Source organism: Ascaphus truei, chromosome 7 (genome assembly GCF_040206685.1).
Source record: "Ascaphus truei isolate aAscTru1 chromosome 7, aAscTru1.hap1, whole genome shotgun sequence".
In the NCBI taxonomy this organism is placed as follows: Eukaryota; Metazoa; Chordata; class Amphibia; order Anura; family Ascaphidae; genus Ascaphus; species Ascaphus truei.
In genome coordinates, this window is record NC_134489.1 from 24,515,412 (window position 1) to 24,541,995 (window position 26,584).

The 26,584-nt window shown below is 53.1% G+C and overlaps 1 protein-coding gene across 1 annotated transcript in view; it reads left to right on the forward strand.

The window, feature by feature from the left end:
- LOC142498826 (uncharacterized) overlaps nucleotides 1–25,943 on the forward strand; it is a 55,528-nt gene extending 29,585 nt beyond the window's left edge. The window contains exons 6-10 of the mRNA XM_075607378.1: nucleotides 15,850–15,980; nucleotides 22,467–22,669; nucleotides 22,982–23,091; nucleotides 23,274–23,415; nucleotides 23,571–25,943. Coding sequence (XP_075463493.1) covers nucleotides 15,850–15,980; nucleotides 22,467–22,669; nucleotides 22,982–23,091; nucleotides 23,274–23,415; nucleotides 23,571–25,239 — 2,255 coding nt within the window. The 3' untranslated portion in view covers nucleotides 25,240–25,943. The remainder of the gene's footprint in view (nucleotides 1–15,849; nucleotides 15,981–22,466; nucleotides 22,670–22,981; nucleotides 23,092–23,273; nucleotides 23,416–23,570) is intronic.
- The last annotated feature ends 641 nt before the right edge of the window (nucleotides 25,944–26,584 follow it).

Sequence of the window (26,584 nt, forward strand, 5' to 3'; positions counted from 1 at the left end):
CCTGCACTGAACTCGCACACCGCTCCGTCACTGTATCCTCTACTATTCCTGCACTGAACTCGCACACCGCTCCGTCACTGCATCCTCTACTATTCCTGCACTGAACTCGCACACCGCTCCGTCACTGCATCCTCTACTATTCCTGCACTGAACTCGCACACCGCTCCGTCACTGCATCCTCTACTATTCCTGCACTGAACTCTCACACAGCTCCGTCACTGCATCCTCTACTATTCCTGCACTGAACTCGCACACCGCTCCGTCACTGTATCCTCTACTATTCCTGCACTGAACTCGCACACCGCTCCGTCACTGCATCCTCTACTATTCCTGCACTGAACTCGCACACCGCTCCGTCACTGCATCCTCTACTATTCCTACACTGAACTCGCACACAGCTCCGTCACTGCATCCTCTACTATTCCTGCACTGAACTCGCACACCGCTCCGTCACTTCATCCTCTACTATTCCTGAGCTGAACTCGCACACCGCTCCGTCACTGCATCCTCTACTATTCCTGCACTGAACTCGCACACCGCTCCGTCACTGCATCCTCTACTATTCCTGCACTGAACTCACACACAGCTCCGTCACTGCATCCTCTACTATTCCTGCACTGAACTCGCACACCGCTCCGTCACTGCATCCTCTACTATTCCTGCACTGAACTCGCACACAGCTCCGTCACTGCATCCTCTACTATTCCTGCACAGAACTCACACACAGCTCCGTCACTGCAATCTCTACTATTCCTGCACTGAACTCGCACACCGCTCCGTCACTGCATCCTCTACTATTCCTGCACTGAACTCGCACACAGCTCCGTCACTGCATCCTCTACTATTCCTGCACTGAACTCGCACACAGCTCCGTCACTGCATCCTCTACTATTCCTGCACTGAACTCGCACACCGCTCCGTCACTGCTTCCTCTACTATTCCTACACTGAACTCGCACACAGCTCCGTCACTGCATCCTCTACTATTCCTGAGCTGAACTCGCACACCGCTCCGTCACTGCATCCTCTACTATTCCTGCACTGAACTCGCACACAGCTCTGTCACTGCATCCTCTACTATTCCTGCACTGAACTCGCACACAGCTCCGTCACTGCATCCTCTACTATTCCTGCACTGAACTCGCACACAGCTCCGTCACTGCATCCTCTACTATTCCTGCACTGAACTCGCACACCGCTCCATCACTGCATCCTCTGCCATTCCTACACTGAACTCGCACACAGCTCCGTCACTGCATCCTCTACTATTCCTGCACTGAACTCGCACACAGCTCCGTCACTGCATCCTCTACTATTCCTGCACTGAACTCACACACCGCTCCGTCACTGCATCCTCTACTATTCCTGCACTGAACTCGCACACCGCTCCGTCACTGTATCCTCTACTATTCCTGCACTGAACTCGCACACCGCTCCGTCACTGCATCCTCTACTATTCCTGCACTGAACTCGCACACCGCTCCGTCACTGCATCCTCTACTATTCCTGCACTGAACTCGCACACCGCTCCGTCACTGCATCCTCTACTATTCCTGCACTGAACTCTCACACAGCTCCGTCACTGCATCCTCTGCCATTCCTACACTGAACTCGCGCACCGCTCCGTCACTGCATCCTATACTATTCCTGCACTGAACTCGCACACCGCTCCGTCACTGCATCCTGTACTATTCCTGCACTGAACTCGCACACCGCTCCGTCACTGCATCCTCTACTATTCCTACACTGAACTCGCACACAGCTCCGTCACTGCATCCTCTACTATTCCTGCACTGAACTCGCACACCGCTCCGTCACTTCATCCTCTACTATTCCTGAGCTGAACTCGCACACCGCTCCGTCACTGCATCCTCTACTATTCCTGCACTGAACTCGCACACCGCTCCGTCACTGCATCCTCTACTATTCCTGCACTGAACTCACACACAGCTCCGTCACTGCATCCTCTACTATTCCTGCACTGAACTCGCACACCGCTCCGTCACTGCATCCTCTACTATTCCTGCACTGAACTCGCACACCGCTCCGTCACTGCATCCTCTACTATTCCTGCACAGAACTCACACACAGCTCCGTCACTGCAATCTCTACTATTCCTGCACTGAACTCGCACACCGCTCCGTCACTGCATCCTCTACTATTCCTGCACTGAACTCACACACAGCTCCGTCACTGCATCCTCTACTATTCCTGCACTGAACTCGCACACAGCTCCGTCACTGCATCCTCTACTATTCCTGCACTGAACTCGCACACCGCTCCGTCACTGCTTCCTCTACTATTCCTACACTGAACTCGCACACAGCTCCGTCACTGCATCCTCTACTATTCCTGAGCTGAACTCGCACACCGCTCCGTCACTGCATCCTCTACTATTCCTGCACTGAACTCGCACACCGCTCCGTCACTGCATCCTCTACTATTCCTGCACTGAACTCGTACACCGCTCCGTCACTGCATCCTCTACTATTCCTGAGCTGAACTCGCACACCGCTCCGTCACTGCTTCCTCTACTATTCCTGCACTGAACTCGCACACCGCTCCGTCACTGCATCCTCTACTATTCCTGCACTGAACTCGTACACCGCTCCGTCACTGCATCCTCTACTATTCCTGAGCTGAACTCGCACACCGCTCCGTCACTGCTTCCTCTACTATTCCTGCACTGAACTCGCACACCGCTCCGTCACTGCATCCTCTACTATTCCTGCACTGAACTCGCACACCGCTCCGTCACTGCATCCTCTACTATTCCTGCACTGAACTCGCACACAGCTCCGTCACTGCATCCTCTACTATTCCTGCACTGAACTCGCACACCGCTCCGTCACTGCATCCTCTACTATTCCTGCACTGAACTCTCACACAGCTCCGTCACTGCATCCTCTACTATTCCTGCACTGAACTCGCACACCGCTCCATCACTGCATCCTCTGCCATTCCTACACTGAACTCGCACACAGCTCCGTCACTGCATCCTCTACTATTCCTGCACTGAACTCGCACACAGCTCCGTCACTGCATCCTCTACTATTCCTGCACTGAACTCACACACCGCTCCGTCACTGCATCCTCTACTATTCCTGCACTGAACTCGCACACCGCTCCGTCACTGTATCCTCTACTATTCCTGCTCTGAACTCGCACACCGCTCCGTCACTGCATCCTCTACTATTCCTGCACTGAACTCGCACACCGCTCCGTCACTGCATCCTCTACTATTCCTGCACTGAACTCGCACACCGCTCCGTCACTGCATCCTCTACTATTCCTGCACTGAACTCTCACACAGCTCCGTCACTGCATCCTCTGCCATTCCTACACTGAACTCGCGCACCGCTCCGTCACTGCATCCTCTACTATTCCTGCACTGAACTCGCACACCGCTCCGTCACTGCATCCTGTACTATTCCTGCACTGAACTCGCACACCGCTCCGTCACTGCATCCTCTACTATTCCTACACTGAACTCGCACACAGCTCCGTCACTGCATCCTCTACTATTCCTGCACTGAACTCGCACACCGCTCCGTCACTTCATCCTCTACTATTCCTGAGCTGAACTCGCACACCGCTCCGTCACTGCATCCTCTACTATTCCTGCACTGAACTCGCACACCGCTCCGTCACTGCATCCTCTACTATTCCTGCACTGAACTCACACACAGCTCCGTCACTGCATCCTCTACTATTCCTGCACTGAACTCGCACACCGCTCCGTCACTGCATCCTCTACTATTCCTGCACTGAACTCGCACACCGCTCCGTCACTGCATCCTCTACTATTCCTGCACAGAACTCACACACAGCTCCGTCACTGCAATCTCTACTATTCCTGCACTGAACTCGCACACCGCTCCGTCACTGCATCCTCTACTATTCCTGCACTGAACTCACACACAGCTCCGTCACTGCATCCTCTACTATTCCTGCACTGAACTCGCACACAGCTCCGTCACTGCATCCTCTACTATTCCTGCACTGAACTCGCACACCGCTCCGTCACTGCTTCCTCTACTATTCCTACACTGAACTCGCACACAGCTCCGTCACTGCATCCTCTACTATTCCTGAGCTGAACTCGCACACCGCTCCGTCACTGCATCCTCTACTATTCCTGCACTGAACTCGCACACCGCTCCGTCACTGCATCCTCTACTATTCCTGCACTGAACTCGTACACCGCTCCGTCACTGCATCCTCTACTATTCCTGAGCTGAACTCGCACACCGCTCCGTCACTGCTTCCTCTACTATTCCTGCACTGAACTCGCACACCGCTCCGTCACTGCATCCTCTACTATTCCTGCATTGAACTCGCACACAGCTCCGTCACTGCATCCTCTACTATTCCTGCACTGAACTCGCACACAGCTCTGTCACTGCATCCTCTACTATTCCTGCACTGAACTCGCACACCGCTCCGTCACTGCATCCTCTACTATTCCTGCACTGAACTCGCACACAGCTCCGTCACTGCATCCTCTACTATTCCTGCACTGAACTCGCACACCGCTCCATCACTGCATCCTCTGCCATTCCTACACTGAACTCGCACACAGCTCCGTCACTGCATCCTCTACTATTCCTGCACTGAACTCGCACACCGCTCCGTCACTGCATCCTCTACTATTCCTGCACTGAACTCGCACACCGCTCCGTCACTGTATCCTCTACTATTCCTGCACTGAACTCGCACACCGCTCCGTCACTGCATCCTCTACTATTCCTGCACTGAACTCGCACACCGCTCCGTCACTGCATCCTCTACTATTCCTGCACTGAACTCGCACACCGCTCCGTCACTGCATCCTCTACTATTCCTGCACTGAACTCGCACACCGCTCCGTCACTGCTTCCTCTACTATTCCTACACTGAACTCACACACAGCTCCGTCACTGCATCCTCTACTATTCCTGCACTGAACTCGCGCACCGCTCCGTCACTGCATCCTCTACTATTCCTGCACTGAACTCTCACACAGCTCCGTCACTGCATCCTCTGCCATTCCTACACTGAACTCGCGCACCGCTCCGTCACTGCATCCTCTACTATTCCTGCACTGAACTCGCACACCGCTCCGTCACTGCATCCTGTACTATTCCTGCACTGAACTCGCACACAGCTCCGTCACTGCATCCTCTGCCATTCCTACACTGAACTCACACACCGCTCCGTCACTGCATCCTGTACTATTCCTGCACTGAACTCACACACCGCTCCGTCACTGCATCCTGTACTATTCCTGCACTGAACTCGCACACCGCTCCGTCACTGCATCCTCTGCCATTCCTACACTGAACTCGCGCACCGCTCCGTCACTGCATCCTCTACTATTCCTGCACTGAACTCGCACACCGCTCCGTCACTGCATCCTGTACTATTCCTGCACTGAACTCGCACACCGCTCCGTCACTGCATCCTCTACTATTCCTGCACTGAACTCACACACAGCTCCGTCACTGCATCCTCTACTATTCCTGCACTGAACTCGCACACCGCTCCGTCACTGCATCCTCTACTATTCCTGAGCTGAACTCGCACACCGCTCCGTCACTGCATCCTCTACTATTCCTGCACTGAACTCGCACACCGCTCCGTCACTGCATCCTCTACTATTCCTGCACTGAACTCACACACAGCTCCGTCACTGCAACCTCTACTATTCCTGCACTGAACTCGCACACCGCTCCGTCACTGCATCCTCTACTATTCCTCCACTGAACTCACACACAGCTCCGTCACTGCATCCTCTACTATTCCTGCACTGAACTCGCACACAGCTCCGTCACTGCATCCTCTACTATTCCTGCACTGAACTCACACACAGCTCCGTCACTGCAACCTCTACTATTCCTGCACTGAACTCGCACACCGCTCCGTCACTGCATCCTCTACTATTCCTGCACTGAACTCACACACAGCTCCGTCACTGCATCCTCTACTATTCCTGCACTGAACTCGCACACCGCTCCGTCACTGCACCCTCTACTATTCCTGAGCTGAACTCGCACACCGCTCCGTCACTGTTTCCTCTACTATTCCTGCACTGAACTCGCACACCGCTCCGTCACTGCATCCTCTACTATTCCTGCACTGAACTCGCACACCGCTCCGTCACTGCATCCTCTACTATTCCTGCACTGAACTCACACACCGCTCCGTCACTGCATCCTCTACTATTCCTGCACTGAACTCACACACCGCTCCGTCACTGCATCCTCTACTATTCCTGCACTGAACTCGCACACCGCTCCGTCACTGTTTCCTCTACTATTCCTGCACTGAACTCGCACACAGCTCCGTCACTGCATCCTCTGCCATTCCTGCACTGAACTCGCACACCGCTCCGTCACTGCGTCCTCTACTATTCCTGCACTGAACTCGTACACCGCTCCGTCACTGCATCCTCTACTATTCCTGCACTGAACTCGCACACCGCTCCGTCACTGCATCCTCTACTATTCCTGCACTGAACTCGCACACCGCTCCGTCACTGCATCCTCTACTATTCCTGCATTGAACTCGCACACAGCTCCGTCACTGCATCCTCTACTATTCCTGCACTGAACTCGCACACAGCTCTGTCACTGCATCCTCTACTATTCCTGCACTGAACTCGCACACCGCTCCGTCACTGCATCCTCTACTATTCCTGCACTGAACTCGCACACAGCTCCGTCACTGCATCCTCTACTATTCCTGCACTGAACTCGCACACCGCTCCATCACTGCAACCTCTGCCATTCCTACACTGAACTCGCACACAGCTCCGTCACTGCATCCTCTACTATTCCTGCACTGAACTCGCACACAGCTCCGTCACTGCATCCTCTACTATTCCTGCACTGAACTCACACACCGCTCCGTCACTGCATCCTCTACTATTCCTGCACTGAACTCGCACACCGCTCCGTCACTGTATCCTCTACTATTCCTGCACTGAACTCGCACACCGCTCCGTCACTGCATCCTCTACTATTCCTGCACTGAACTCGCACACCGCTCCGTCACTGCAACCTCTACTATTCCTGCACTGAACTCGCACACCGCTCCGTCACTGCATCCTCTACTATTCCTGCACTGAACTCGCACACAGCTCCGTCACTGCATCCTCTACTATTCCTGCACTGAACTCACACACCGCTCCGTCACTGCATCCTCTACTATTCCTGCACTGAACTCGCACACCGCTCCGTCACTGCAACCTCTACTATTCCTGCACTGAACTCGCACACCGCTCCGTCACTGCATCCTCTACTATTCCTGCACTGAACTCGCACACCGCTCCGTCACTGCATCCTCTACTATTCCTGCACTGAACTCGCGCACCGCTCCGTCACTGCATCCTCTACTATTCCTGCACTGAACTCACACACAGCTCCGTCACTGCATCCTCTACTATTCCTGCACTGAACTCGCACACAGCTCCGTCACTGCATCCTCTACTATTCCTGCACTGAACTCGCACACCGCTCCGTCACTGCATCCTCTACTATTCCTGCACTGAACTCGCACACCGCTCCGTCACTGCATCCTCTACTATTCCTGAGCTGAACTCACACACAGCTCCGTCACTGCATCCTCTACTATTCCTGCACTGAACTCGCACACCGCTCCGTCACTGCATCCTCTACTATTCCTGCACTGAACTCGCACACCGCTCCGTCACTGCATCCTCTACTATTCCTGCACTGAACTCGCACACCGCTCCGTCACTGCATCCTCTACTATTCCTGCACTGAACTCGCACACCGCTCCGTCACTGCATCCTCTACTATTCCTGCACTGAACTCTCACACAGCTCCGTCACTGCAACCTCTACTATTCCTGCACTGAACTCGCACACAGCTCCGTCACTGCATCCTCTACTATTCCTGCACTGAACTCGCACACCGCTCCGTCACTGCATCCTCTACTATTCCTGCACTGAACTCTCACACAGCTCCGTCACTGCATCCTCTACTATTTCTGCACTGAACTCGCACACCGCTCCGTCACTGCATCCTCTACTATTCCTGAGCTGAACTCGCACACAGCTCCGTCACTGCATCCTCTACTATTCCTGCACTGAACTCGCACACCGCTCCGTCACTGCATCCTCTACTATTCCTGCACTGAACTCGCACACCGCTCCGTCACTGCATCCTCTACTATTCCTGCACTGAACTCACACACAGCTCCGTCACTGCATCCTCTACTATTCCTGCACTGAACTCGCACACCGCTCCGTCACTGCATCCTCTACTATTCCTGCACTGAACTCACACACCGCTCCGTCACTGCAACCTCTGCCATTCCTGCACTGAACTCGCACACCGCTCCGTCACTGCATCCTCTACTATTCCTGCACTGAACTCGCGCACCGCTCCGTCACTGCATCCTCTACTATTCCTGCACTGAACTCGCACACCGCTCCGTCACTGCATCCTCTACTATTCCTGCACTGAACTCGCACACCGCTCCGTCACTGCAACCTCTGCCATTCCTACACTGAACTCGCGCACCGCTCCGTCACTGCATCCTCTACTATTCCTGCACTGAACTCGCACACCGCTCCGTCACTGTATCCTCTACTATTCCTGCACTGAACTCACACACAGCTCCGTCACTGCATCCTCTACTATTCCTGCACTGAACTCGCACACCGCTCCGTCACTGCATCCTGTACTATTCCTGCACTGAACTCGCACACCGCTCCGTCACTGCATCCTCTACTATTCCTGCACTGAACTCGCACACCGCTCCGTCACTGCATCCTCTACTATTCCTACACTGAACTCGCACACAGCTCCGTCACTGCATCCTCTACTATTCCTGCACTGAACTCGCACACCGCTCCGTCACTGCATCCTCTACTATTCCTGCACTGAACTCGCACACCGCTCCGTCACTGCTTCCTCTACTATTCCTGCACTGAACTCGCACACCGCTCCGTCACTGCATCCTGTACTATTCCTGCACTGAACTCGCACACCGCTCCGTCACTGCATCCTCTGCCATTCCTGCACTGAACTCGCACACCGCTCCGTCACTGCATCCTCTGCCATTCCTACACTGAACTCGCGCACCGCTCCGTCACTGCATCCTCTACTATTCCTGCACTGAACTCGCACACCGCTCCGTCACTGCATCCTCTACTATTCCTGCACTGAACTCGCACACCGCTCCGTCACTGCATCCTCTACTATTCCTGCACTGAACTCACACACAGCTCCGTCACTGCATCCTCTACTATTCCTGCACTGAACTCGCACACAGCTCCGTCACTGCATCCTCTACTATTCCTGCACTGAACTCACACACAGCTCCGTCACTGCAACCTCTACTATTCCTGCACTGAACTCGCACACCGCTCCGTCACTGCATCCTCTACTATTCATGCACTGAACTCACACACAGCTCCGTCACTGCATCCTCTACTATTCCTGCACTGAACTCGCACACAGCTCCGTCACTGCATCCTCTACTATTCCTGCACTGAACTCGCACACCGCTCCGTCACTGCATCCTGTACTATTCCTGAGCTGAACTCGCACACCGCTCCGTCACTGCAGCCTCTACTATTCCTGCACTGAACTCACACACAGCTCCGTCACTGCATCCTCTACTATTCCTGCACTGAACTCGCACACCGCTCCGTCGCTGCATCCTCTACTATTCCTGCACTGAACTCGCACACCGCTCCGTCACTGCATCCTCTACTATTCCTGCACTGAACTCACACACCGCTCCGTCACTGCATCCTCTACTATTCCTGCACTGAACTCACACACCGCTCCGTCACTGCATCCTCTACTATTCCTGCACTGAACTCGCACACCGCTCCGTCACTGCGTCCTCTACTATTCCTGCACTGAACTCGCACACCGCTCCGTCACTGTTTCCTCTACTATTCCTGCACTGAACTCGCACACAGCTCCGTCACTGCATCCTCTGCCATTCCTGCACTGAACTCGCACACCGCTCCGTCACTGCGTCCTCTACTATTCCTGCACTGAACTCGTACACCGCTCCGTCACTGCATCCTCTACTATTCCTGCACTGACCTCGCACACCGCTCCGTCACTGCATCCTCTACTATTCCTGCACTGAACTCTCACACAGCTCCGTCACTGCATCCTCTGCCATTCCTACACTGAACTCGCGCACCGCTCCGTCACTGCATCCTCTACTATTCCTGCACTGAACTCGCACACAGCTCCGTCACTGCAACCTCTACTATTCCTGCACTGAACTCGCACACCGCTCCGTCACTGCTTCCTCTACTATTCCTGCACTGAACTCGCACACAGCTCCGTCACTGCAACCTCTACTATTCCTGCACTGAACTCGCACACCGCTCCGTCACTGCATCCTCTACTATTCCTGCACTGAACTCGCACACCGCTCCGTCACTGCATCCTCTACTATTCCTGCACTGAACTCGCACACCGCTCTGTCACTGCATCCTCTACTATTCCTGCACTGAACTTGCACACCGCTCCGTCACTGCATCCTCTACTATTCCTGTACTGAACTCGCACACAGCTCCATCACTGCATCCTCTGCCATTCCTACACTGACATCGCACACCGCTCCGTCACTGCATCCTCTACTATTCCTGCACTGAACTCGTACACCGCTCCGTCACTGCATCCTCTACTATTCCTGCACTGAACTCGCACACCGCTCCGTCACTGCATCCTCTACTATTCCTGCACTGAACTCGCACACCGCTCCGTCACTGCATCCTCTACTATTCCTGCATTGAACTCGCACACAGCTCCGTCACTGCATCCTCTACTATTCCTGCACTGAACTCGCACACAGCTCTGTCACTGCATCCTCTACTATTCCTGCACTGAACTCGCACACCGCTCCGTCACTGCATCCTCTACTATTCCTGCACTGAACTCGCACACAGCTCCGTCACTGCATCCTCTACTATTCCTGCACTGAACTCGCACACCGCTCCATCACTGCAACCTCTGCCATTCCTACACTGAACTCGCACACAGCTCCGTCACTGCATCCTCTACTATTCCTGCACTGAACTCGCACACAGCTCCGTCACTGCATCCTCTACTATTCCTGCACTGAACTCGCACACAGCTCCGTCACTGCATCCTCTACTATTCCTGCACTGAACTCACACACCGCTCCGTCACTGCATCCTCTACTATTCCTGCACTGAACTCGCACACCGCTCCGTCACTGTATCCTCTACTATTCCTGCACTGAACTCGCACACCGCTCCGTCACTGCATCCTCTACTATTCCTGCACTGAACTCGCACACCGCTCCATCACTGCAACCTCTGCCATTCCTACACTGAACTCGCACACAGCTCCGTCACTGCATCCTCTACTATTCCTGCACTGAACTCGCACACAGCTCCGTCACTGCATCCTCTACTATTCCTGCACTGAACTCACACACCGCTCCGTCACTGCATCCTCTACTATTCCTGCACTGAACTCGCACACAGCTCCGTCACTGCATCCTCTACTATTCCTGCACTGAACTCGCACACCGCTCCGTCACTGCATCCTCTACTATTCCTGCACTGAACTCGCACACCGCTCCGTCACTGCATCCTCTACTATTCCTGCACTGAACTCGCACACCGCTCCGTCACTGCATCCTCTACTATTCCTGCACTGAACTCGCACACCGCTCCGTCACTGCATCCTCTACTATTCCTGCACTGAACTCGCACACCGCTCCGTCACTGCAACCTCTACTATTCCTGCACTGAACTCGCACACCGCTCCGTCACTGCATCCTCTACTATTCCTGGACTGAACTCTCACACAGCTCCGTCACTGCATCCTCTACTATTCCTGCACTGAACTCGCACACCGCTCCGTCACTGCATCCTCTACTATTCCTGCACTGAACTCTCACACAGCTCCGTCACTGCAACCTCTACTATTCCTGCACTGAACTCGCACACAGCTCCGTCACTGCATCCTCTACTATTCCTGCACTGAACTCGCACACCGCTCCGTCACTGCATCCTCTACTATTCCTGCACTGAACTCTCACACAGCTCCGTCACTGCAACCTCTACTATTCCTGAGCTGAACTCGCACACAGCTCCGTCACTGCATCCTCTACTATTCCTGCACTGAACTCGCACACCGCTCCGTCACTGCATCCTCTACTATTCCTGCACTGAACTCGCACACCGCTCCGTCACTGCATCCTCTACTATTCCTCCACTGAACTCACACACAGCTCCGTCACTGCATCCTCTACTATTCCTGCACTGAACTCACACACAGCTCCGTCACTGCATCCTCTACTATTCCTGCACTGAACTCACACACAGCTCCGTCACTGCATCCTCTACTATTCCTGCACTGAACTCACACACAGCTCCGTCACTGCATCCTCTACTATTCCTGCACTGAACTCGCACACCGCTCCGTCACTGCATCCTCTACTATTCCTGCACTGAACTCGCACACCGCTCCGTCACTGCATCCTCTACTATTCCTGCACTGAACTCACACACAGCTCCGTCACTGCATCCTCTACTATTCCTGCACTGAACTCACACACAGCTCCGTCACTGCATCCTCTACTATTCCTGCACTGAACTCGCACACCGCTCCGTCACTGCAACCTCTGCCATTCCTACACTGAACTCGCGCACCGCTCCGTCACTGCATCCTCTACTATTCCTGCACTGAACTCTCACACAGCTCCGTCACTGCATCCTCTGCCATTCCTACACTGAACTCGCGCACCGCTCCGTCACTGCATCCTCTACTATTCCTGCACTGAACTCGCACACCGCTCCGTCACTGCATCCTCTACTATTCCTGCACTGAACTCGCACACCGCTCCGTCACTGCATCCTCTACTATTCCTGCACTGAACTCACACACAGCTCCGTCACTGCGTCCTCTACTATTCCTGCACTGAACTCGCACACCGCTCCGTCACTGCATCCTGTACTATTCCTGCACTGAACTCGCACACCGCTCCGTCACTGCATCCTCTGCCATTCCTGCACTGAACTCGCACACCGCTCCGTCACTGCATCCTCTGCCATTCCTACACTGAACTCGCGCACCGCTCCGTCACTGCATCCTCTACTATTCCTGCACTGAACTCGCACACCGCTCCGTCACTGCATCCTCTACTATTCCTGCACTGAACTCGCACACCGCTCCGTCACTGCATCCTCTACTATTCCTGCACTGAACTCACACACAGCTCCGTCACTGCATCCTCTACTATTCCTGCACTGAACTCGCACACAGCTCTGTCACTGCATCCTCTACTATTCCTGCACTGAACTCGCACACCGCTCCGTCACTGCATCCTCTACTATTCCTGCACTGAACTCACACACAGCTCCGTCACTGCATCCTCTACTATTCCTGCACTAAACTCACACACAGCTCCGTCACTGCATCCTCTACTATTCCTGCACTGAACTCACACACAGCTCCGTCACTGCATCCTCTACTATTCCTGCACTGAACTCACACACAGCTCCGTCACTGCAACCTCTACTATTCCTGCACTGAACTCGCACACCGCTCCGTCACTGCATCCTCTACTATTCCTGCACTGAACTCACACACAGCTCCGTCACTGCATCCTCTACTATTCCTGCACTGAACTCGCACACAGCTCCGTCACTGCATCCTCTACTATTCCTGCACTGAACTCACACACAGCTCCGTCACTGCAACCTCTACTATTCCTGCACTGAACTCGCACACCGCTCCGTCACTGCATCCTCTACTATTCCTGCACTGAACTCACACACAGCTCCGTCACTGCATCCTCTACTATTCCTGCACTGAACTCGCACACAGCTCCGTCACTGCATCCTCTACTATTCCTGCACTGAACTCGCACACCGCTCCGTCACTGCATCCTCTACTATTCCTGAGCTGAACTCGCACACCGCTCCGTCACTGCATCCTCTACTATTCCTGCACTGAACTCACACACAGCTCCGTCACTGCATCCTCTACTATTCCTGCACTGAACTCGCACACCGCTCCGTCGCTGCATCCTCTACTATTCCTGCACTGAACTCGCACACCGCTCCGTCACTGCATCCTCTACTATTCCTGCACTGAACTCACACACCGCTCCGTCACTGCATCCTCTACTATTCCTGCACTGAACTCACACACCGCTCCGTCACTGCATCCTCTACTATTCCTGCACTGAACTCGCACACCGCTCCGTCACTGCATCCTCTACTATTCCTGCACTGAACTCACACACCGCTCCGTCACTGCATCCTCTACTATTCCTGCACTGAACTCGCACACCGCTCCGTCGCTGCATCCTCTACTATTCCTGCACTGAACTCGCACACCGCTCCGTCACTGCATCCTCTACTATTCCTGCACTGAACTCACACACCGCTCCGTCACTGCATCCTCTACTATTCCTGCACTGAACTCACACACCGCTCCGTCACTGCATCCTCTACTATTCCTGCACTGAACTCGCACACCGCTCCGTCACTGTTTCCTCTACTATTCCTGCACTGAACTCACACACAGCTCCGTCACTGCATCCTCTGCCATTCCTGCACTGAACTCGCACACCGCTCCGTCACTGCGTCCTCTACTATTCCTGCACTGAACTCGTACACCGCTCCGTCACTGCATCCTCTACTATTCCTGCACTGACCTCGCACACCGCTCCGTCACTGCATCCTCTACTATTCCTGCACTGAACTCTCACACAGCTCCGTCACTGCATCCTCTGCCATTCCTACACTGAACTCGCGCACCGCTCCGTCACTGCATCCTCTACTATTCCTGCACTGAACTCGCACACAGCTCCGTCACTGCAACCTCTACTATTCCTGCACTGAACTCGCACACCGCTCCGTCACTGCTTCCTCTACTATTCCTACACTGAACTCGCACACCGCTCCGTCACTGCAACCTCTACTATTCCTGCACTGAACTCGCACACCGCTCCGTCACTGCTTCCTCTACTATTCCTGCACTGAACTCGCACACAGCTCCGTCACTGCAACCTCTACTATTCCTGCACTGAACTCGCACACCGCTCCGTCACTGCTTCCTCTACTATTCCTACACTGAACTCGCACACCGCTCCGTCACTGCATCCTCTACTATTCCTGCACTGAACTCGCACACCGCTCCGTCACTGCTTCCTCTACTATTCCTGCACTGAACTCGCACACCGCTCCGTCACTGCTTCCTCTACTATTCCTGCACTGAACTCGCACACCGCTCCGTCACTGCATCCTCTACTATTCCTGCACTGAACTCGCACACCGCTCCGTCACTGCACCCTCTACTATTCCTGCACTGAACTCGCACACCGCTCCGTCACTGCATCCTCTACTATTCCTGCACTGAACTCGCACACCGCTCCGTCACTGCATCCTCTACTATTCCTGCACTGAACTCGCACACCGCTCTGTCACTGCAACCTCTACTATTCCTGCACTGAACTTGCACACCGCTCCGTCACTGCATCCTCTACTATTCCTGTACTGAACTCGCACACAGCTCCATCACTGCATCCTCTGCCATTCCTACACTGAACTCGCACACCGCTCCGTCACTGCATCCTCTACTATTCCTGCACTGAACTCGCACACCGCTTTGTCACTGCATCCTCTACTATTCCTGCACTGAACTCGCACACAGCTCCGTCACTGCACACTTTGCTATTCCAGCAATAAAATGTACAAGCTGGACAGTCATTGCACCCCAGCACCTCCCCACCACCCTCAGTACCATTCTCTGCTGTTCCTGTGCTGCTTCCTCCAACACTTTTGTTATATATACACTCCTCAGATATCTATCCCTCTTCTCTGTCTCAGTTGCATCGTCCAATCAGAGCCCTCTGAACTTCTCTGCAATCTACGACCTCCAGCACCTGTCATCTGAGCTAGAGAGAAGCTTCGTGTGTCGCTTCCGCTGCTTGCGGGACTGCTCCTCCTCGGGATTCCTGGTGAGAAGCCATGGGAGGTGATATAACCCAAACACCCCTATTACTCTTGCCTATAACCCAAACACCCCTATTACTCTTGCCTATAACCCAAACACGCCTATAACTCCTGCTTATAACCCAAACACTCCTATAACCCAAACACCCCTATAACTCCTGCCTATAACCCAAACACCCCTATAACTCCTGCCTATAACCCAAACACCCCTATAACTCCTGTCTATAACCCAAACACTATGATAACTCCTGCCTATAACCCAAACACTACGATAACTCCTGCCTATAACCCAAACACCCCTATAACTCCTGCCTATAACCCAAACACCCCTATAACTCCTGCCTGTAACCCAAACACCCCTATAACTCCAGCCTATAACCCAAACACCCCTATAACTCCAGCCTATAACCCAAACACCCCTATAACTCCTGCCTGTAACCCAAACACCCCTATAACTCCTGGCTATAACCCAAACACCCTATAACTCCAGCCTATAACCAAACACCCCTATAATTCTTGCCTATAACCCAAACACCCCTATAACTCCTGCCTATAACCCAAACACCCCGATAACTCCTGCCTATAACCCAAACACCCTATAACTCCTGCCTATAACCCAAACAGCACGATAACTCCTGTCTATAACCCAAACACTACGATAACTCCTGCCTATAACCCAAACACTACGATAACTCCTGCCTATAACCCAAACACCCCTATAACTCCTGCTTATAACCCAAACACCCCTATAACTCCTGCTTATAACCCAAACACCCCTATAACCCAAACACCCCTATAACTCCTGCCTATAACCCAAACACCCCTATAACTCCTGCCTATAACCCAAACACCCTTATAACTCCTGTCTATAACCCAAACACTACGATAACTCCTGCCTATAACCCAAACACCCCTATAACTCCTGCCTATAACCCAAACACCCCTATAACTCCTGCCTATAACCCAAACACCCCTATAACTCCTGTCTATAACCCAAACACCCCTATAACTCCAGCCTATAACCCAAACACCCCTATAACTCCTGCCTGTAACCCAAACACCCCTATAACTCCTGCCTGTAACCCAAACACCCCTATAACTACTGTCTGTAACCCAAACACCCCTATAACTCCTGCCTGTAACCCAAACACCCTATAACTCCAGCCTATAACCAAACACCCCTATAATTCTTGCCTATAACCCAAACACCCCTATAACTCCTGCCTGTAACCCAAACATCCCTATAACTCCTGCCTATAACCCAAACACCCTATAACTCCTGCCTGTAACCCAAACATCCCTATAACTCCTGCCTATAACCAAACATCCTTATTACTCCTGCCCATAACCCAAACACCCCTATAACTCCTGCCTATAACCCAAACACCCCTATAACTCCTGCCTATAACCCAAACACCCCTATAACTCCTGTCTATAACCCAAACACTACGATAACTCCTGCCTATAACCCAAACACTACGATAACTCCTGCCTATAACCCAAACACCCCTATAACTCCTGCCTATAACCCAAACACCCCTATAACTCCTGCCTGTAACCCAAACACCCCTATAACTCCAGCCTATAACCCAAACACCCCTATAACTCCAGCCTATAACCCAAACACCCCTATAACCCCTGCCTGTAACCCAAACACCCCTATAACTCCTGCCTGTAACCCAAACACCCCTATAACTCCTGCCTATAACCCAAACACCCTATAACTCCAGCCTATAACCAAACTCCCCTATAATTCTTGCCTATAACCCAAACACCCCTATAACTCCTGCCTGTAACCCAAGCATCCCTATAACTCCTGCCTATAACCCAAACACCCTATAACTCCTGCCTGTAACCCAAACATCCCTATAACCCCTGCCTATAACCAAACACCCCTATAACTCCTGCCTATAACCCAAACACCCCTATAACTCCTGCCTATAACCCAAACACCCATATAATTCCTGCTTATAACCCAAACACCCTATAACTCCAGCCTATAACCCAACCCTAATCTTCTCAGTGTTCATCAATGATCTTCATACAGGGAGCTTCAATACACATGTATGCAGATGACATATGCACACAGCCCTAACCTCTCCGACCTTGAACACATACTTCAATCTGAATTTTTGAGACTTGAAATTTGGATTTCCCAAAACAAACTGTTTTTAAACACTGACAAGACTGTAACAATGGTATTTGGGACCAAGGCTACATTTCTAAAGCTTCCAGTGACTGAGCTCCAGATCAGAACCAACTCTAATACCATCCTAACCCCTGTTACTAGTTTGAAATAGTTGGGCATATGGTTTGACTCCCATTTAACATTTGGATACATATTTATACCCTGACATCCAAAACCTATGCCAACCTAGGTGTACTTTACAGGAACAAATCCTCCCTAAGTCTGCTGGTCAGGAAGCGTATCGCACAGCAGATGCTAATGCCAATTATCAACTATGGTGACATAGTATATGGCTCGGCACTGCAAACCCTCCTTAGCAAACGTAATACCCTCTACAACTCAATATGCCGTTTTGTTCTCCAATGCAACTACAACACACATCACTGTGACATGCTCAAAGAACTAGATTGGTCATCACTCGAGTCTAGGCGCAAAGTTCATCTCTCCTGTCTTGCCTTCAAATACTTTCTGGGCAAGCTACCCGTCTATCTGCACAAGCTCCTCACCCCTACCACATGCAGCACTTATTATCTGAGACCTGACTCCAAAAGACTGTTCATGGTCCCAAGGCTCAACAAAGTATCCGGCCGCTCCTCCTTCTCTTACCGTGCACCCCAAAACTGGAACAATCTACAGGAGACTCCCACAGCCGCCACCAGCCTAAGTCCTTTCAAAACTAAAGCTGTCTCACATTTTAATCTGGTCTGTAACTGTTACATACGTATATATATATATATATATATATACAGTGCTTGACAAATCACCCAAAAATCTACTCGCCGAACCAAAAAATCTACTCGCCACCTAGTCCCGCCCCAACCCCGCCTCTAGTCCCGCCTCCAACCCCGCCTCTAATCCCGCCCCCAGCCCCGCATTTAAAAAACCCATAAATGAAATAAATTTAATAAATTTCTAGTAAGAACATTCGTTTTTGACATAAGTTTATTTATTGTATTACATTATACTACAATTAGTCCTTGTTTTGTGTGTGTGTATGTGTGTGTATAAATGTCGAATCTAGAAAAAAAAGCCAGATGTGAATGACTAGTTTCCTGCACCCCTTAACTAGTGCCTGGATGCCCCCGCTTCAGAATGTTTAAAGCAGCAATCCCACCTGGGATCTTACCTGATCCGCAGACCCTCAATGTCCAGGTACCTCATTCCCACAATGTTATACATTGGAGGGGATGTGTTCCCTACCTGTCTTCTGGGTTACAGGGGATTCCAATGTCTTCTGTGTGAAGCTTGAGTCAGATCTGGAAGAAAGCAGTATAGGTTATTTCGGTGTAGTATAGGGCAGTTAAGATATACAGGGTAAATAAAATATCCAGATCCAGATTTTGAGACAGAGAGAGGGTGAGACAGAGAGAGGGTGAGACAGAGAGAGGGTGAGACAGAGAGAGGGTGAGACAGAGAGAGAGAGAGAGGGTGAGAGAGAGACGGAGAGAGGGAGAGAGAGAGGGAGAGAGGGAGAGACAGAGGGAGAGAGAGAGGGTGAGAGAGAGACGGAGAGAGGGTGAGAGAGAGACGGAGAGAGGGTGAGAGAGAGACAGAGAGAGGGTGAGAGAGAGACAGAGAGAGGGTGAGAGAGAGACGGAGAGAGGGTGAGAGAAAGATGGAGAGAGGGTGAGAGAGGACGGAGAGAGGGTGAGAGAGAGACCGAGAGAGGGTGAGAGAGAGACCGAGAGAGGGTGAGAGAGAGGGTGAGAGGGAGAGAGAGAGGGAGAGAGAGAGGGAGAGAGGGAGAGACAGAGGGAGAGAGAGAGGGTGAGAGACGGAGAGAGGGTGACTGTGGGGGGATGGGGTGACTGGGTGGGGTGATGGGGAGACTGGGTGGGGTGATGGGGTGACTGGGTGGGGTGATGGGGTGACTGGGTGGGGTGATGGGGTGACTGGGTGGGTGATTGGGTGGGGTGACTGGGGGGGTGATTGGGTGGGGTGACTGGGTGGGTGATTGGGTGGGGATTACTGACTGACTGGGTGGGGATTACTGACTGTCTGACTGGGTGGGGTGACTGGGCAGGGGGGTGGGATGACTGACTGGGTGGGGGGGGTGACTGACTGGGTGGGGGGGTATGACTGACTGACTGGGTGGGGGTGTATGACTGACTGGGTGGAGGGGGTATGACTGGGTGGGGGGGTATGACTGGGTGGGGGGGTATGACTGGGTGGGGGGGGTTATGACTAACTGGGTGGGGGATTATGTTTGACTTGGTGGGGGGGGTATGATTGACTGGGTGGGGGGGTATGACTGACTGGGTGGGGGGGTATGACTGACTGGGTGGGGGGGTATGACTGACTGGGTGGGGGGTATGACTGACTGAGGGGGTATGACTGACTGGGTGGGGGGGGTATGACTTACTGGGTGGGGGGGTATGACTGACTGGGGGGTTATGACTGACTGGGTGGAGGGGAGTATGACTGACTGGGTGGGGGGGAGTATGACTGACTGGGTGGGGTGGGGGGATGACTGACTGGGTGGGATGGGGGGATGACTGACTGGGTGGGGGGGGTATGACTTACTGGGTGGGGGGGTATGACTGACTGGGGGGTTATGACTGACTGGGTGGAGGGGAGTATGACTGACTGGGTGGGGGGGAGTATGACTGACTGGGTGGGGTGGGGGGATGACTGACTGGGTGGGATGGGGGGATGACTGACTGGGTGGGATGGGGGGATGACTGACTGGGTGGGGGGATGACTGGGTGGGGTGGGGGGATGACTGACTGGGTGGGGGGATGACTGACTGGGTGGGGTGGGGGGTACCTTTGGTGTCCTACACGTTCTCTCTCTCTCACACACACACACACACACACACACACACACACACACACACACACACACACACACACACACACACACACACACCACTCTCTCTCATACATACACACACACACACTCTCATACAAACACACTCTGTGGAACCGGAGGGCAAGCGGGACAGGGGGGGGAAATCCCCTGCCCCGCGCGAGCAGCCACGGGGACAGGAGCGGAGACCAAAGGGGAAGCAGGTTTGGGGGGGGAAATCCCCTGCCGTCATCTCCTGCCCCACGCGAGCAGCCACGGGGACAGGAGCAGAGACTGAGGGGATGAGAAGGGAAGCGCGAGCAGGAGACAGGGACCGCGCACGCGAGGAGCAGCCATTACTTACCCCTGCAGAGAAGGGCTCCATTCCGCGTCACGACCGCGTCACGGCCAATCAGCCAGGAAGATATTTTTTTTTGTTATTTATTTATTTTTTTAAATTTGTGGGGGGGTGGGGAAGCGGAGACAGCCACGGGGACCGAGGGGAACACCCCTGCTGGCATCGGGAGCAGCCACGGGCACTGGGGGAAAGCGGGGATCGTAGGGCAACCGGGACGGGAGGGGGGGGGGAGACATCGCCCGCTGTCATCTCCTGCCCCACGCATGCAGCCACAGGGACAGGAGAGGAACCGGAGGGCAAGCAGGACAGGGAGGGGGGGGGAGACATCGCCCGCTGTCATCTCCTGCCCCACGCATGCAGCCACAGGGACAGGAGAGGAACCGGAGGGCAAGCAGGACAGGGAGGGGGGGGGAGACATCGCCCGCTGTCATCTCCTGCCCCGCGCGAGCAGCCACAGGGACAGGAGAGGAACCGGAGGGCAAGCAGGACAGGGAGGGGGGGGAGATGGGGGGAGAAATCCCCTGCTGTCATCTCTTGCCCGACAGGAGCGGAGACTGGAGGGGATGAGGAGGGAAGCGTGGGCAGGAGACGGAGACGGACTGCGCTTGCGAGGAGAAGCCATTACCCCTGCAGAGAAGGGCTCCATTCCGCGTCACGACCAATTGGCCAATCAGCCAGGAGGATATATTTTTTGTTATTTTTTTTTTTTAATTTTTTTAAAATTTGCGCAGAGCAGGGGGAAAAAGTAGCTGGCCACGGGCCAATTTCCGTTCGCGCCTGGCGAGTGGGCGACCGGGTTTGTCGAGCACTGTATATATATATATATATAATCTTTAACTGTGCATGCAATGTCTTGTATATAATGTATACCCTGTTCACCTAATGTAACTATGTATTTGTAACCATTTGTCATCTTAACTCTGTGCCCGGGACATACTTGAAAATGAGAGGTAACTCTCAATGTATTACTTCCTGGAACAACATTTTATAAATAAATAAAACCTAAAAAGCCCTATAACTCCTGCCTATAACCCAAACACCCCTATAACTCCTGCCTATAACCCAAACACCCCTATAACTCCTGCCTATAACCCAAACCCCCATCATTCCTCCATATGACTCCCCCATACACACTTCCCTGTGTCTCCCCTCCCGCAGGCACTCAGTATCCAGGGCCGTTTGCAGGTGCTGCACGGTCTGAGCCGGCGTGGGCCGGACGGGTCAGCGCTGCCTCCTCAGCTGGCTCTGTTTGCTGTTGCCTCCCCCCTCCAGCCTCCGGCAATCCTGGAGCTCCGCACAAAGACCTTCCTCTTCCAGACCAAGCACAAGCTGGACTTCACCCCACTGGCCTGTGACTCCCGGTCAGTGCAGGGAGAGGGGGTGCAGACGGGGAAGAGTCAGGGTGATCGTAGGGGAGAGTGTCCGGTACAGGGAGAGGAGGGTGGAATAGCCTGAAAAAGAGAGGGAGGTTAGTGTTTGTAGGGGGGGGGGGGGGTTCAGTGTAGGGGGGAGGAAGGGGACGCAGTGACAAGTGTCACGATGCAATGACAAACGCTGGGTACCCATTATATGCTGCCCCCACCCTGTGCAGGACCAGTTAGGAACAAGGCACTGACTGCTCCCCCTCCCATGTTCCGGCTCTTCTGTGTACCCTCCCTCCTGTGACTCCGCAGGGGCAAGGTGGTCCTGGGATACACAGAGTTGGAGCTGTGCGTGCGAGGGACGGGCTACCAGTTTATCCACACGGCCGACATGATGTACTGTGCGGACAACCACATGAGGAGTAAGTATCATACGGCGTGGGGGAGAGGACAGGCAGGGCAGAGGAGCCAGGTGGGTGCCTCTTTGTACCTGTGTGTGTCTCTCCATCACATTCCCTGCAGGTGATGTGTGTCTCCGTCTGTACCGGACACACGCGCCTCGCGCTCTCTTTCTGTGGGTGACGCGTCTCTCTCTCTGTGTCAGTGATGAAGACGGGGGAGAGCGGTCTGACAATATTTCGGCTGCTCACCAAGCTGACTGGCTGGATCTGGGTTCAGGCTAATGCCCGACTTGTGTACAAGGGGGGACGCCCAGACTGTATCATCGCCCGACAGAAGGCCATATCGTGAGTACCTGTATATATCTATACCCACCCATCGTCGCGGTGGTCCCTCTCTCCCCTTCTCCCTCCCCCTCTCCCTCCCCCTCTTCCTCTCTCATCCCCTCTCTCTCCCCCACCTGACAATATCTCTCTTGTCCTTTACCGTTTCTTGCCTGCAGTGATGAGGAGGGGGAAGAGCACCTAAGGAGTCGTGCTCTGCAGTTGCCATTCAGTTTTGCCACGGGGGAGGCAGTTCTGTATGAGAGCAGCTTCCTGGAACCCCCCAGCATGGGGCCCCGCGATCAGAGGGGGAGGAAGGGTAAGCCTCTAGACCCCAACACCCTGTTTGACGGGATCTTGCAACAGGGGGAGTCTGTGTACGTGTCACAGGCAGCCCCTGTGTTCCCCAACCCCAGTGGGGGAGCTACCAGCGAGCCTGGGGGGGCGCAGGAAGTCAACAGCCTAATTTCCGTCCTGGGGAACCTGCTGGACATTGAAGAGTCAGCGGAGGGGTCAGGACGGCAGGGGTGGGAGGAGCCGCTTAGGATGGGGAGCCCTTTGACATCTAACCTCCTGCTGAGCAGTGAAGTGACCGCCATTGTGAATAAGCTTCTGTTTACTGGTGCAGATGCAGGGATCCTCCTTAACAGGGCAGGAATGGCCTTCAGCCATCAGGACCAATCCCACCATAGCACAACCTCTCACTTGCTGGGGTCACAAGATCCTGAGGTCACACACAGCATCCTCCCAGACCTGGACTCATTGGAGCCCCTCTCGAATCTCTCCAACGTCATGCCACCCCCCAACAAGAGCAATCGCCCTCACCCTGCCTTTTGTCCATCTGTGTCAGAGGTCACCTGCAGTCAGACTGACCCAGTCATAGACAGAGAGTGGACACAGCAGCACAGACTCCCCCCTACAGACTATGTTCAGCAGCAACAAAACCAGCACCTCCTCTTCCAGAACCAGCACCAACAACCTATCCCATGTCCACCAAACCTGCATATCCTCCCCCCAAATGCTCCATATCAAGTCCCATTCTTACAGAACCACCAGCCCATCTCACAGTACCAGAACCAACAGCCCATCTCACAGAAGCAATATCCCACCCCACAGAACGAGTACCATAACCACCAGCCTACCTCACAGAACCAATTCCATAAACACCAGCCCATCTCACAGAACCAGTACTATCAGTCTAGCCTGGACCAATATAAGAACAATCAACCCATCCTACAGAGCCAGTACCATCTGAACCCACAGCTCCAGCCGACCCAGGAGCATTGCACAGCTGTACAGCCTCAGTACTTTCCAGATAATATGCATCCAGACCCAGCACTTCAGTACCAGCACACAACCTCACAGCTCCAACGCTATCCTTCACACCCAACACCGATTTCACAGCTCCAGAGCCAGGAGCTGCCAGCCGGGCTCCAGAACCACCACTCGCCCCATCAGTTCCCCTCGCTGCTCCACTTTCAGTCCACTTCACCTTGCGCAGTGAAGTCATTGACTTCCATGCCTGGTGGTGGCCCCAGATGCCAGCCAGTGCCCATCCTGGACCAGCTCACGACTGAGACATCCTTGTACTCTCCATGCAACTACAGCCAATGTTCCCTTCAAACTTTGACCAGAGCTGAATTCCTCGCTACAGAGTCTCAGGAACAGAAGCTGTGCCTGGGCACTGCCCAACCCCGGCATGTGGACTGGCATGGACAAAACCTTGTTGTTCCCCCTGTCCTGCTGCCCTCCCTGACGGGCAGCGATGCCCCCGATCCGCAGCTGAGCTTCCCCTATGTGTCCCTGACAGATGGTAGCACTCCGACTGCAACATGTAACTCCAGGTGAGTATAGGAATTTGTGCAGCTATCTCCGTGACTAGAGGGAATGATGGAGCCAGATCAGAGCCGGCCCAACAGAGCCAGGAACAGCACTTGCCCGTCAGGAGACAGATATCTGTAAGATTGTGCACATCCCTTGTGTAAAGGAGAGAGTCCCGTGCCCAACCAAACCTGACCTAAATCTTCTGTTAAAGACACAAGTTACCCGGGGAGTGAAGGCTGCAGATCCTGTGAGACAGTCACAATACTCTCCAGTAAAAGGTCCAAGTTTTGTGTTTGTGTCAGGTAATAAAGGGCCACGCTGAACATATTAAGGTGTGTCGCTTTGTGTGAGTGTGTAACTAACCTCAGGGAGCAGAATGAGGTGGTTCAGAGGAACTCTCATTACATCAGTGACCTAATCACATTGACCATTAACCCCTTCACTGCTGGAGGTTCACCCACGCATTATGTACACTGCTCTACCGGCATCGAAGGGTTTAATGGATTTGATGAGATTTAACCAAGCCAATTGTGTATAAGATGCAGAGAGCATGCGTGCCGGGGCTTCCTTCTCCACATCGGAAGGCTTCTGAGACCCCCACATGTATCGTACAAACGTTATACACACAAATACCAGGACTCTGCCAACCTGAGAAAGATGAGGGGAGACCCTCAAATATACAGCTGTATTTTGGACAAACTGTCTGAATAAAGATGTTGGATACATAACCTGTCAGCCCCCTTCAATACTTGATAATAGTGATACAAAAAACAAGCGCAAATAACACCACTTTAAACAAACTTAGCAATAAACCGTATGTATACTGTCCTTAGAGAGTGCAGCTCCCAACTCAGGACTCAGACCAAATCCAGCCAGCATCGACGAAGAAAACCGGTGCGCAAATCTCATCAGGACATAGAAGAAGTGAAGACACCAAATAGTGCAATATTGTCAATTACAACAATGTGGTCAATGTTGAAAGCTCTACAAAGTTTGCACTCACGTGTACAACGTGATATTAGGGCGTTGTGGTTGTTAGAAGTTACCAACTTTATTTATCCAGATCCATGCTCCAGATCAACACCGATATTGTTCCACAAGAAAGGAAGGGAAATCCACATACAAAGGAGAAAAAGCAGAATAGTGTAATATTGCTTTTAATATTAAAAACACAAAGTATTCCACTTACATTAGTGTCTTTGTGGTAGGCATTCAGACCACCCTGGGTCATATGGACAGAAAATACTCTTCACAGCAACAGCATCTGCTCCACGGCCGTCACAGCATAGACTGGGCTGATTGGTGATGTCTTCCACTGTGAATGTCACCAACAAAGTTCCACTCTGAGCCCGTGAGGAAGACTATTAAG